The sequence below is a fragment of the Anomaloglossus baeobatrachus genome, chromosome 9 (assembly GCF_048569485.1).
Source record: "Anomaloglossus baeobatrachus isolate aAnoBae1 chromosome 9, aAnoBae1.hap1, whole genome shotgun sequence".
Lineage (NCBI taxonomy): Eukaryota > Metazoa > Chordata > Amphibia > Anura > Aromobatidae > Anomaloglossus > Anomaloglossus baeobatrachus.
The window spans coordinates 101,039,451-101,054,145 of record NC_134361.1 but is presented as its reverse complement, the minus strand read 5'-3'; the positions used below and the strand labels follow the sequence as shown (position 1 = coordinate 101,054,145).

The 14,695-nt window shown below is 39.8% G+C and overlaps 1 protein-coding gene across 5 annotated transcripts in view; it reads left to right on the top strand.

Annotated features, from left to right (window-relative positions):
- Nucleotides 1-14,695, top strand: part of TENM1 (teneurin transmembrane protein 1) — a 1,354,271-nt gene that overhangs the window by 635,071 nt on the left and 704,505 nt on the right. For all 5 annotated transcript variants that reach the window (XM_075323916.1, XM_075323915.1, XM_075323914.1 and 2 more), the window contains one exon: nt 2,538-2,778. In XM_075323916.1, the coding sequence (XP_075180031.1) occupies nt 2,538-2,778 (241 nt within the window). The remainder of the gene's footprint in view (nt 1-2,537; nt 2,779-14,695) is intronic.

Here is a 14,695-nt window from a genome sequence, read left to right as displayed (position 1 = left end):
CAGCGACCAGCCACGAGCCAGTAGTGACGTGTAACGATGCTGCACTTGGTAACCAGGGTAAATATCGGGTAACCAAGCAAAGCGCTTTGCTTGTTTACCCGATATTTACCCTGGTTACCAGCACTTCCAGGCTGCCACCGTTGGCTCCCTGTACACGTAGCTAGGGTATACATCGGGTTACTAAGCAAAACGCTTTGCTTAGTTAACTGATATTTACCCTGGCTACGTGTGCAGGGAGCTAGCGCTGGCAGCCTGTAAGCGGTGGACACTGGTAACCAGGATAAATATCGGGTAACCAAGCAAAGCGCTTTGCTTAGTTACCAGATATTTACCCTGGTTACCAGCGTACACTGCTTACACAGAGTCGGTGCTTGTTGGTCCCTGCTGTCAAACACAGCAATGTGTGCTGCACAGCGGGAAACAATGGACCAAAAAATGAACAAGAACAGTGTGTAATGATAAGCAACCTCACAGCGGGGGCCAGGTCACTGATGCGTGTCACACACTGCAATGTCACTGGGGAGGTCGCTATTACGTCACTAAACCGGTGACGTAACAGCGATATTGCTAGCGACGTTGCAGTGTGTAAAGGGGCCTTTAGATATAAGTCTTTTAATACTATAAGCCTGCCACATTGTATATTGACAAAGGCACCGATTCATGAAGGGGTTTTGCCTGATTTCTTTCAGAAAATACCTTGAAATGTCACAAATTTTAATTCCAAAAGAATGTACAAAAAATGTGGGACTTTTAGCATTTGCACATCAGTTCTTACCAACTCCACCAAAGTGGGCAGAGCTAGGGTAAGATGCGGGATTGCAAAAGCTGCCAACAAACTCATGAAAAGTCGTGGTGTAACTTATGCCAGTTACTGCAACCCCTAATGGATATCACATTTGTGGAGGAAGTGCGCGCCAGTTTTAAAATGCACCTAATTCATTAAGTGGCATCCGTTTCCTAATGAATTAGGTGCATCTCTCCAGCACACTCATCCTTAACCCCTGTGCATCATAACTTCTCTGTACAGAGTAATGATGACTTCCTATGAACACTGGCTTGCAGCCAGCATTCAGAGAAAATTTATCATGACAGAAGCAGGTCTCATCAGCTGACCCCTGGCTATCATGACAATTCATTGGTGCCCTGTGATTATGTCATGGGGCCACTGATGGGAGTGTGGAATAGAGCACTCACCACCGGCGCATGTTACATCCTACTGTCATAGATTTACAGGGGGATTTAACTGGTTAACAGCCACGGACGGATCTCTACCACACCTGTGGCTGTTAGTGGCACATGTGGGCAGATCATATCAACCTATATGTGCAGGGAAGGATACAGGCTTGGTATGTGAAACCACATTAAAGGCAGGGACACGACCTTGGAAGTAGCAGTACTTTCAAGGTCGTGAAGGGATTTAAGCACTACTCCAGAGTTATTTTTTATTTCAGAGATGGAGTTTTGCTTTAAAGCTAAGTGCTTTGCCACTGGTCTTATACGCACCTTCTGAAGTTTTCATCTTTCATAAGCATTGCTACAGTTGGTCTCCTGTAATTTGTGACCTGCCAGCAGCTCCAGCATTTTTTGGAGTGCCGGAGGTCACAACTCAGTTCAAGTCTATGAGAGCATTGTTCTGGCCTTTCATAGACTTGCATTGAACATTTGTGATGTAACTTGCGGCAAGCCAGAACTTACGGGCACAAGATGGCACTGTGAGACTGGAGCGATGCCGAAAAAAGGTAGAGATGCTAGTGCGTAAGTATAAGACCAGGGACAGGGACCCTAGATTAGAAGCACAACTCCAGTGCAGAAAAAAAAACGCTGCAGTGGTTTGCTTTAAGACTGGCATGCACAGCACCAGTTTTAATGAATCAGATACAGAGGTCCCAATTCATCATTTGTGGCGGTCGAGTTAAGTCACTTGCTTTTAGTCTTGTGGCATTAGTTGCCATTTTTGGTGCCAAATTCTACAAAATAGGGCATGTGACACAGTAACTTGAGACAAAGTAAAAAATTGCTTTTTTTTATGCTATGAACTCTTTTTGTGACTTTCGGTGCTAAAAGTCAAACCTTTAGCAAAATGGCATAAAAATTGAGCCAAAAACACACTATGGGAAACTAGAGTTGATCCCAATTTTGAATAATGATAAAGCATAGTTGTAGAAAATATAAGTATTTTATTCATCCATGTAACATTTTGGCCCCCCAAATAAGTCTAAGCTTTTTTCAAGATGGGTGAGTAAGCCCTGTGTGTTTTACCTCCATACTTTGGAGTGCTGAAATTTTTTATATTGTATAAAAAAGAATGTGGCATTGGAAACCTAAGGCTTGCACACTTTAAAGGTAGTGCTGCTTTCTTTTTGATATTTTTATTCATATCATATAAAAGTATTAAACAAAGGGACAACTTGAATAAGATTAGAGACTGTAAAACGAGTGCAATAAAAATACATTTTTCATACTTATTGTTTGCGTTACCAACGTATCTGTCAATATCTTGTATTTGTAATATTTTATTTTTCTGTTTGATGTTGTAGAGATTCCCGGAAGCCCACGCAACCAGTTTACCTTCAGGCCTCTGCCTCCTCCGCCTCCACCACCACATGCGTGCACCTGCAGTCGACAGACTTCACAGACACTCGATACTCTCCAGAGGAGTTCCATGACATCTCGCAGTCAGCCAAGTCCAGCTGTTTCCAACCCACCCACGAGCACTCAAGATTCAGTGCACCTGCACAACAGCTGGGTCTTAAACAGCAACATACCCCTCGAGACCAGGTAAGATCCAAGAGCGGACAAAACTTCTCTACAAACTCTGGCAAGATCTGTATCTTCAGTATCAAAAAAAATTCATTAGTGTATTCTGTTTTACTTCACACAATGTTAAATCTGTGTTTGATGTTTAGTACGGGAAGACACTTTGCTTTGAAACTAAGCACACAGCAATCTAATCATTATATCTACAGAGTTCCTACTGTTTTTGTGCTTTTACAGATAATTTAGTGTTAAAGCATCTATTATAAAGATCACACAAGTAGTAGTTCGCTAGATAATTACTTGATCTACATCAGTTTGACAGTGTGAAGTCTTAGGGAGGAAATCAAAATAGAACATGTTCTGCTCATGAGGTATGAAATGTTGGCAGATGTTACTTTTAATGGTTGTAATTAATGAGGTGTGTACTGTTTCTTCTTCGGAGGAACTTCACCTCTTTTGAGTGCTACAGTCTGTGAATGCAACTTTCTGAGACAATGCATTGTATAACAATGATCAATTTAGCAATGTAATGACCAATTTATCATGATTTTGTCATTTTGGGATGTAATGCTGTCAGAAAAAAATACGGAACATTTTTGTAATTGTACAATTAATTTTTTTTTCACTATAGAGTTTAGGATCAAAACAGTAATATAATAGATTCAGCCTACTGAATAGACATCACTTGTACTTGTTTCTTCTTTTTATATTAGAGCAACATACAGTCTATAGTAAAAGTATAAAATTACAGGCAAAAAGGACTTAAGAAATAGAAACAAAATCCAAAGCTTTGTCTTTAGATCAGGTCCTAATTCTGTGGATCCTTTCTGATGGAGATGGAGGATGACTCAGACTTCTTAGGTGCATCCCTCTATGTCCTCAGAAAATCTTCAAATATTACCTCCCATTTTTTTTTACCTATGCCTATTGTTTGTCTCAGTCCGGTCCGGTCCCAGTCTCATGAGGTTCCACCCTAAGTTGATCTTCACTCCTACCATGGGAAAGAAATGTTTCATAGTTTAGCCATACACCAAAAAAAAATTAAGAATGTGTCAATGGTAAGAGAGTCACCTTTCTTGTTTAATTGTGTTAGCACAATGGGTAGTAAATAGTGAGGAGCGAATTGTTTGGTTCTCGGGCGCTTTGAACTCGTTTACCGAGTATAATGGAAGGCAATGGGGAACTCAAGCATTTTTCCAGAAAATCTTCCAGAAAAATGTTCAAGTTCCTCATTGACTTTCATTATACTTGGTAAACAAGTACCGAGCATCAAAATTCTCATTACGAGTACAAAGCACCCGAGAACCGAACACTTCATTCATCACTAGTAGTAAATAAACAAAGCAAACTGTGTTCCCCGTGCACCATGATCCAGATATAAATCTTAGCTTGAACAAATCTCATTAATCCGGGGGAGTTGTGCTATGAATAGGTAGAGTTTTACTGTAGACTTGCATTTTTTGCTGTTTGAATCATTAACCTTCGTCAGGCTGCATAATTTTACAACGTTAACAGCGACCCCTTATCTCGGAAGGGGGTGGAGATATTTTATTGAAATTTGGCCAATATATTCTGGACCAAAACTGCAGAGATGTCACAAAATTTCAGCCCTCTATGACTTTTGAAAAAAAAAAAATGTATTGCAATTTTAAAACAGAATAGTTACAATTGTACCTATTCAGCCGGACAAAGGTTAAACGTACTGCAGCCACCGGATGGTGAGGACACAGCAATGGATTTTTCTATATAATGGACAAACAATGTATGAAAAAATCTGGGCAATTTTTTTTTCCATTTTTGTATAGAGGATCTTTATCGATTAAGATGAGCAAACCTGAAGTTCGATGTTTGAGGTTCGGGTTCGAACACAGATTAAAAATAACAGAGTTTGGTGAGTGAGTTATGAGTGAAAACTACTCAAGCAAGCATCGCTGTAATTGGGTATGCGTGATACTCAGCCCAGTGTGAGCCGCTTGTGGTATTTGAACGGCTCGCATGGGGGGTAAAATCAGCGTGATCAGATGTAGTGTGCACACATAAAAAAAATAAATAAAAACCATGCCCTCCTTCCCCCGGAAGTGATAGGTTTATGGCTGGCTGCATGTGAGTGGAGCCACAAAATGCCCAGTTACTGACTTCCATTGAAGTTTGGGTTAAGTCAGGGTCACAAACCAAACCTTATCTAAGATTCGGCTGTGCCCTCCAAACCAAATTTAAAAAGGTTCGCTCTTCTCTATTCATCAGGAATAAAGAAAAAAAAATGTAATCTTTGATAAAAATTCCAGATAGAGTAAAGGAGATGAGTTGCATTTGTTAAAATAAGTTTTTTACATGGGTGCAGGGGTGTAGAAAAGACTGTCTTGGTGCACACATTTTTTCTACAATTGATGGTTTTACTTTGGCAGTTGCTTCATTATATAGGAGAAAAAATATTCATGGCAATATACTAGGTACAAGGGAAGAAAATAATTAGTGATGGTCGAATAGTAACTATTTGTGTTCAGTTTATTCATAACGAGCCCCAAAGTACAATTCTGGTATTCGTCACAGATAATGAACCTAATGCAAGTCAATGGAAAACCTGAGAGTTTTTCTTGTGATGAATACTGTAATAGTACTCAGTATTCGGTAAGCATTATCCGAACATGAATAGTTACTATTCGCCATCACTATTAATAAACTATAGGGGTTTCTTTGGTGCATCATCTAAGTAACCTCAGTTGCCTTCTCTCCCCAATATTCTTCTTCACTGCTTTTTTTTCCAATAAAGACTTACTGTATTCTGTGGATCAAATTGTAGCAAAATTTGACAAGTCCTAAACCTGCAACATTTTTTTAAACATTAATTTTGATTGAATATCTTTTTTAAATGGAAATGGAAAGTTAAAAGGTAACTGTAATGTTTAAATAAAAAAAAAACAAGTGACTAATTTTAAAGTCATATTCATAACAAAGTGTTTTCATGATGAAAAGTAAATATTAAAATCACAAGCAATTAAAAGAATTGAAAGAAAAATCTGATTAAGGACTATGAAAAATTAAAGGGAGGACAAAATAATATGTAATATTAATTAGTTAATTGCCCATACTTCTTTATAACCTATGTGTTTGAATTAGAAATGAGTGTATCTAAAAAACAAATCAATTAGTCCGTTCTTCTGGATTTTCTCGGAAGATTTGTTTCGTAATGAAATTGTTCTCCCTAATTTTGGGGTATCTTCAGATCCCACAGTTTAATAAATGTAAGATGTAAAAAAAATTACGTATACTCACATTACCGCTCACCTCTTTGACCCCTCTGCTCTGTCTAGTCCTTGGCGCACCTTCTTATCATTGCCACTGAGAGCTGAATCGTCGAGCCTCTTCACACTAGGCAGAGACTTCTGACTTTGATGAGGCTCAGGACATTTTTGCACAAGTATGCATAAGGTCACAATATCATAACGCCATGACTTGCATTGTGACCTCCTTACTTGCACTTGTCCGGGCATTCAGCCTTCAGAAGACGTGATAAGGATCGGACAAGGAGTGAGGAGCAAAGAGGCCAGAGAGATGAGCGCAAAGGTGAGTACAGGTATTTCTTTTATTTTTTAACATATTGATTGCCCTCTATGGATCAACTCAATGGCAGCACACATTTTACTGAATTCAAGCAGAAGAAAAGTACAACAAATCTGCACTTTTTGAATGGGGATTTTTGTTATATTCGACTAGATTTCTGTTCCACTCAAATATATTCACTCATCTCTAATTGGAATACATTCTCTCTACTCAGTAAAACAATAATAGGGCACACCTTTCCATCAGCCCATGCTACTGTAACAAAAAAACTTTAACACTCTCACTCAATGAGGTAATGTTTGCAGGTTAGATCTACTACACACATCAATTTTGGGGAGTACATGTGCTATCCCATAATTTTGTAGATAGATCACCATCTCATTACAATGAATTCACTTTTTCACATGTTCTTTTCTTTGTAGATCAATAGTCTATAAAAAAAAAACATGAATTATGTCACATTTTGATTCATGTTGCAGACGATTCAATTTGCCGTTGTAGTCACTAGGCACATGAAAAAAATGGAGAGCATGTAGATGTCATCCATGTGCTGTGTAGGTTTTTGTCTGGCTCTGCCTATCACATTCTAAAAAGAGCTATAAAGGCCTATCAGGTCGTCATAGGGTATTATGCAATCTGCCCTTCTGTGCAATATCCACCTCCTCCTTAGTTACGGGTCCCTAACCAATGCACCACACCCACCAGACACACCAGTGAACGGCCTGAGTGGAATAGGGTCACCCACTTGGTGGGTTGGTTAAGGGGAGGTCAGGAGTGTCAGGAGTAGGCCAGTGTAGTGTTGGAGGTGAAAGAGAGATGAGGTCAGGATCTGGGCTCCTTGGAACTACTAGGTAGCAGATGTTGGTCTAAGCCTGGTAGGAGCAGGGGATCATGACAAGGGGCACGGCATTGTCGTGGAGGACAGCCAGCGGCCTTGTACCAACACTGGGCTGGGACCAGGGCACGACGGGGTACGAGGACCCTAGGTCAGGGAGTAGCTTCAGGCAACCTGAGAATTCACCCGACGAGAACGGAGTCTTCAAGATCCGCTCTCCACCCACTCCAAAATCGGGGTACTAGCGCAATGAGAGGGATAGGACTTTCCACACATATGGTCCAGGAAATCCCAAGCATGTACCCTGAGAGCAAGCTTCCTCAGTTAGCCACTCAGGGGAGCGGGACCCGACTAGTTTAAAGCTAAAGGGACCAACTAGAAGGAAACAAAGTGCCACGGGAAAGGTTACAGATCAACATGCAACACCAACAGAAACGAGACCCAAACGAGCCCCCCTCAGTGGCAGCGGTGTCTAGAACTTTGGTTTACTAAAGTTGTTGGTGTCAGCGTTATTGGACTGAGTGAGTATGCAAGTGACCCTTACCTCCCAAACGGCATCTCCCTGTCACCACCACCGAGTCCCGGGGTATTCCCCTTACCCGTGGAGGGGTTAAACACCTGGCTGCCCACTCCATCGCCACTGGGTACTCCCAGTTGCAGTGGTGGTACTCCACCTTACCACACACCACGGGTGGTGTCACGAACTCTCCATACACCATTCACTGTAAATACCCCCTCTTTCTTTCGAGTGGCCATGAGACCCCCGGTTCCGGATGCCCCTCAAGCCACCGCGGATGCCGATCCGACAAGCTCAGCTGCTGACACGGGGGCGGCACACTAACACAGACAGACTTTGCCCTGGCATTTACAATCTAAACCAGTGTTCCCCAACTCCATTCCTCAGGAGCCACCAACAGTGCATGTTTTTAGGATTTTCTTAGTATTGCACAGGTGAAAATGTAATCCCCTGCACAGGATGATTCTAACACTTGTGCATTGCTAAGGAAATCCTGAAAACATGCATTGTTGGTGGCATCTGAGGACTGGAGTTGGGGAACACTGCTGTAAACCCTGTATAGAGATGTTGACTTACACATGGGTCATGGGTTGAATTCTTGCAGTAATCGCTGGTCGTTGGAGTAGGCTTCTAGGAATGCTCAATGGTCGACAGGTCAGTACTAGAAGAAAAGACAAGCAACAAGTTCAAAAAACAGAACAATTGTCAGAAAATGAGTCTAGATCAGAACAAGGTAAATACAGACTGAACAGGAGCTGGATAATTGAAGTTAAACAGAACTAATATTCACTATAAGGCCTCATTCAGATATCTGTGTTCCTAGTGCTATTCACATGTCCATGTTTTTTCATGGGCATGTGTCCATGAAAAACCCAAGGAGACATCAATTTTTTTTCAGTATCATGAATGACAAAGGCCAAAAAAAGTCTATAGGTCCATGAAAAAAAGATACAGCACGCAGATGCCATTTAACTTTGAAAAGTATAGGAGAAGCTTTGTAATTTATTTATTTAATAATTATTATTCATTTATTTAATTAGCCATCTGTAAAAAACACTGATCAAACACTGATGGAAAAAAATGGACACATGGACCATACACTTATGACACACATGCTTTTATCCAAAGCACTGATGACACCGGTACCATTTTTTCACGTATGTGTTTAAACATGAATGTGTGAAAGGGGTCTAAGACGCAGAATAACTAGCCCACCTAGGGCTCTCAGCACTGAGAAATTTTAAAAAGCCAGGAATTAACCTAGGGGGCAGAAACAGAGAGGGCCAGTAGTGACATGGATATTACAGTTAAAAGGGAATGGTTCGGACAAAATGTGAATTCACTCCTCCACGCAGATTTTTCCAACAAATTGGAATAGCAGAGATATTATTGTCCATAAATGTAATGTCCCTTATCATGCTCAGGTGTCTTTATAACTAAGCGATAAAAAATAAGGTAAACAATGAAATAAAACCTTATACTCATCTTACTTTACACCTCAGATGCCGCTATACACCTCAACATTACTTCAACATTACTCATCAGGTCCTCATTGCTTTTGTTTATCTTGAGTGGTGAGTCCCTGGGGCTTCTGACTTTAGGCCTTGACTTCTGGCACTAATAAGGCCCAGAATTGTTCTATGGAAACATGGTCATGATCACAACACCATGACATCAGAACGTTGAACGTGACCTTACAGGTCCCTATATAGAACCATCAGGTCACAGTAGAGCCACAAGATTTAGCTGGAAGATTCAGCACTCAGTGGCTCTGATAGGAAGATGTGACAATGGCTAGCTCAGAGGAGGTCAGGGGACAAAGAGGTGAGTATTACCGATGAACAAGCACTAAAATGCTGAAATTCACGTTACGCCATTCGAGCTGGTCAGACAGTCAGACGAGCTTAACGCAAGTAATGAAAATTATGGAAAGTCAATGATTGGCCTATTAGGGTCTCTGCCAACATACAGCCAGCCATAAACAGAGCATTTCTGGTGGGAGGAAGGGCAGGGGAGGGGATTTGGACACACTGCATCCAATAACGTTGTTTTATTCCCCGGGAAAGCCATTCAGAGACTGCAAATTGCTCTCCCTGGGGTGCCTGCACACATCACGCAGTGAAGCAACTGTGCTTTGTGGTCATTGTTTCAGAATATATATCTCAGCATCCACTATACTCAACCAAGCTCCACGACTTCCCTAGCAGGCTAATGCTCGATCGAGTATCAAGCAGCGCCAAGCACACTTACCTATCACTAGTGAGTATTAAGGTGTGTATAAGCATTCATTTTTATTTTTTCATTTCAACAAGATTTATTTTAGATGAGGAATTACAGCTAGGTAATGTGAAGAATAAGGAGAATTGTGATGGTGAGATATAAGGGAGATGTATCTTGCTGTACAGATTCCTATATTAAGCTTGGTTCACTGTCTTATTTGTACTGCTTCTGTGTACATTTCTATTGTTTGTAAGTAATCACCCCTTATATTGCAAGGTTATAGCCTCTTGAGGCGCTTCCGTCCCTGGGTGTGGCCTAGAGTCCACCTACTGTAAACTCTCTGCTTACCTGGGAGATTTGTGAGTCTGTTGGAGAACTTCAAGAATGAAGCAGGAACATTGATACTCTGGTAGAAGCTGAGACTTCTCATAGAGAGACCTGGACATTTATCGCTTACCGGACTATATTTGTGTTACTGGATTAATTTTACCCTCTGTTTTGTGAATTATCTTATGGACCGTTTTGATTTGCTTGGAATAAATGCTCTTTGGATTGTACCGCCATCTCTCGCTCTGTTGATTGTGTGATATGTTAGAAGGACCCCGTGACAAGAATATATTACAATATTTGAGGAATTCATTGTAAACATATATTGTAAAACAATATAGGTAGCAGGTATGGGAATGGGAGGGGAGAAATAGGAAAGCAACCTTTTATTGGGAAAACAAGTAAAGAAGCGGAGGAAAAAGGAAGGAGAAGGGAGGAAAACATTTATAATAATTGTGAATATATAGCTGTTAAAATATAATGTAAATTACACTTTTTTTAAATTTTTGTACCATTTTGACGGCTCTTTTACAGTCCAGAAAAATGGCGTCCAGTATTTCGCGTGGGACTAAACTAAACATCCACATTTTAGCAATCATGGATTTTTGCAATATTCAAATAGAATTCAGTTCCACATAAATGTCTTTATTCGTCTCTAGTTACAGTGTTTTATGATTAGGAACATCTAAGAATGTTTTCTTTTTATAGTCATATGAGAAAAACAGATGCTACAAGGATTGTAATAACTCACACACCAATCAATGATGGATCCAGCATATTGAATACACTACTGACCATTTTTCACTTATGAAACTGGCAATAATATAATTTAATTATAAAATGGGAGATGTTCTTTTTCTTTGATTCCATAGCTTAAATTCAGAAGGGAATGGTCTCTATGGTCTCTCTGGTCAGCCTAATTAATTAGGAACCCAATTCATTTAATTGACCCTATTTATTTAATTGACTTCCCTGTTTTTAGCCTATTTAATAAGAAACCTAAATATGATTTAAAAAATATTCATAGTCCAGCGATTAATGCGTTTTCTGTTAGAGTCTACAGAAACATGTTTATCCTCGTCTCTTTAGTGTGCAAGTAATTCTGTTAGCAATGGATCGGGCGTCACTGAACATAAAAGTCTTAAAATGAAGATCGGGTAGGGGCAGGACACTTCAGTTATTTAGTTTATAGCTTCAATTAATTAATGATCATATACAGCAAAGTATTGGATTTTTGTAATGTGATATTGTAGATCGATTCTTATGATAGTGTGACTATATAACGGATACTAACTAATATGATCATCACTCATTCAATTAAACATTTCTGTTCATTGTGCTTGCAATGGTAATTTGATTTCTACAGCTGCTTTGCTTGTCTCTATATTGATTTGAATACACAGTGAACCTTGTCTAATGTTTTCTACAAATTACCTATGCCTTTGCAAAACATAGGAAGTGATTAATCAAACATTTCTCTGATCTGAAGTTATGAATATTATTTGATAAAGAGCCTTGAATTTTTTATTTAAATATTAATTCCTTTTTTGTGTATTTTTTGCGTTACTTCAATTAGTTCACAGTAGACTAGAAATATTTCGCTATGTGATCTATGTAAATGATTCGATCTCTCAAATTTAAAAAATATATATTCCTTTAAAATGTAATTGAATCCTTAAAAAAGACTAGAGATGGGCAAATAGTGAACAATCCGGGTTCGGATTATTCTATCCGAATACCAAGTACTATTCGAGAAACAAAAAAAGTTGTGTTGCAGCTCACCTGTGTAGGAGACCCAACCTTGCACCGTGCAAGGATTGAAAAAGTCGGCAAAACCAGGTCAGGGAAACATGAGGAAATCCAGCAGCTTGATCCAAGAATTTTTTAAAAATGATATTTTTTATTGAAGTATAATTAAAAAGTCCATAAAGTCACATGGAGTGCTAAATCAGACAGAGGACGCATTTCGAACATCTAGTTCTTATTCAGTCTGAGACTGAATAAGAACTAGACGTTCGAAACGCATCCTCTGTCTGACTGAGCACTCCATGTGACTTTATGGACTTTTTAATTATACTTCAATAAAAAATATAATTTTTAAAAATTCTTGGATCAAGCTGCTGGATTTCCTCATGTTTCCAAGTACTATTCCAGTATTCCTCACAAATTAACCTAATGCAAATCAATGGAGACCCAAGCATTTTTGTTGAAGATTTCCCCCCAAAAAAGCTCGGGTTCCTCATTGACTTGCATTATATTCATTATTCGTGAGGAATACTGGAATTGTACTCGGTATTTAGATGGGATAATCTGGTCCCGAATATTTCATTATTCGCACATCTCAAAGAAAGGCCCATCAGCTATAAATATTTGCATTCTTTATTAAACCTTTATTTTGGCAATGGGAAGTAAGGGTTACAATGGAGTAGTCAGAGGTGCTTGATCCTTTGCCATACCACCAGATACAGATACAAGATGTGTTACACAGCTAGCATCTGCCTCTAACAGCTGTGATCAGAGATGGATTCCTTTAAGTGCTGCTGTCAATCTTTGAAAGCAACAGATAAGCATTGCGATCTTGCCAGATCGTCTATGCTAGGTGCCCAATGAATGCAGGGTACCAATGGGTTACCATGACTACCATGGCCACCATCATTGCCGTGTTGGTACTCTGGTAGTCCAGCTCGCAGCTTCATAGGTCACAATAATTATGACTACATACTGAAATACTGTACTATTGCAGTATATAGCATTACTTTAGTATTGCAGTATATAGTACAAGTGATAAAATAATCAGAGACTGAAGTCATTATAAGGTTAAGTTCACACAGGGCATCTTTTGCTGCGTTTTTGGTGCATTTTTAAGGTCATAAAGATGTACCAAAATGCATGCATATCCTTCTCCCAGCAAAGTCTATGAGATTTCAATTTTGCTGTCCACACTGGCCATCTTTTGTTGGCTGCATCTTGGCTGCGTTTTTCAAGATACAACTAAGGTGCAGCATGTCAATTCTTTTTGCGTTTTTGAGCCCTTCCAATCAATAGATTTGACTTAAAAAACCGCTTTACGTAAAATGCGGTAAACTTGCGGTAAAAACGCGTCGAAAAATGTTTGTCCGGCCGAAGGAGCAGACGTCCACATGAACGTTTTTTCTGTGCGTCTAAAAAACGGACAGTGACGGATCTGTTGATGTCCGTCGATTGTTATAATAAAAGCCTATGGGTGCAGGATCTGTAACAATACATCAAATGATGGATTCCGGCGACGGATGCCTTTTTTTGTAACCGAGCATGCACAGATCTGTAAATTTCATTCTGGTCAAAAAGTCTTTCTCTCTCTCTCTCTCTCTGTCTCTCTCTTTCTCTCTTTGGGTTCATACAGGTTTCCAATGGCAAATGACCTTTGCCATGTAAAGTAAAAAAAAAGGGGTCCGATAAATCCATTTTTTTGTAGGAGCCGTCGCATTAGATTTACCAAAATCTGTGACAGATCCATCACATCAGTCACAAGACGGATTGTGACTAATACATAAAAAACTGATGTGTGAAAGAGGCCTTAATGATAATCTGTCAGCATGTTTTTGCTTCCTCATCTAAGAGCATCATAATTAGAGATGAGTGAACCTTCCATTTTTGAGGCTCGGGGTTTGGGCTCGGAAGATGATGTGAAAATCCCTGTGGTAAGTATTGCGCTGTGCTGGTGTCTGAGTGATGCGCAGCATTGAGCGCGCTGCGGGAATCCATGCGATCGGCTTACATTTCTCTTACATTCTGCATTCTAAGATGCTTTGTTCAAGGAGAATTATTTTTTAAAAAAATCACCGCCCACCCACCTCCGGAACTGTTTTGCTTTCAGCCCACAGCAGAACACTTCAGGAGGTGGGTGGGTGGTGCTTTTTTTTTAATTTTCTCGATGAACAAAACATCATAGAATGCAGAATGTAAGTTAAATTTGAACCGATCACACACTTCCCGCAGCGCTCTCATTGCTGCGCATCACTCAGACACCAGCACAGCGCAATATTTACCACGGGGATTTTCACATCATATTCTGAGCCCGAAACTCGAGCCTCAAAACGGAATGTTCACTCATCTCAAATCATAAAGTGGGAAAAGATACCCTGATTTCAATGATGTATCACTTAGTTTACTGGGTGCAACAGTTGTCACACAATAACAGTTCTTAGATGTAGCATACAGCAGAGCTCAGAAATCTTACGCCACCCACAGCACAGCTCTCTGTGTACATTGTATAGTGACAGTGAGCTGCTTATCAGAGGAGGGAATGTTGTTGGTCTAGTAGTCAAATAAGCTATAGTCCTGGCAGTGATAATTTCCAGGTGATAAAACCTTAATTGTAAGTAAACAACAGCACACAGCTTAATAACTGACCCATCCTGAATTCATTGCTTTAACCCCTACATGATGCTGACCTCAGATTACATAGCAAAAATGTGCTGACAGATTTGCTTTAAACA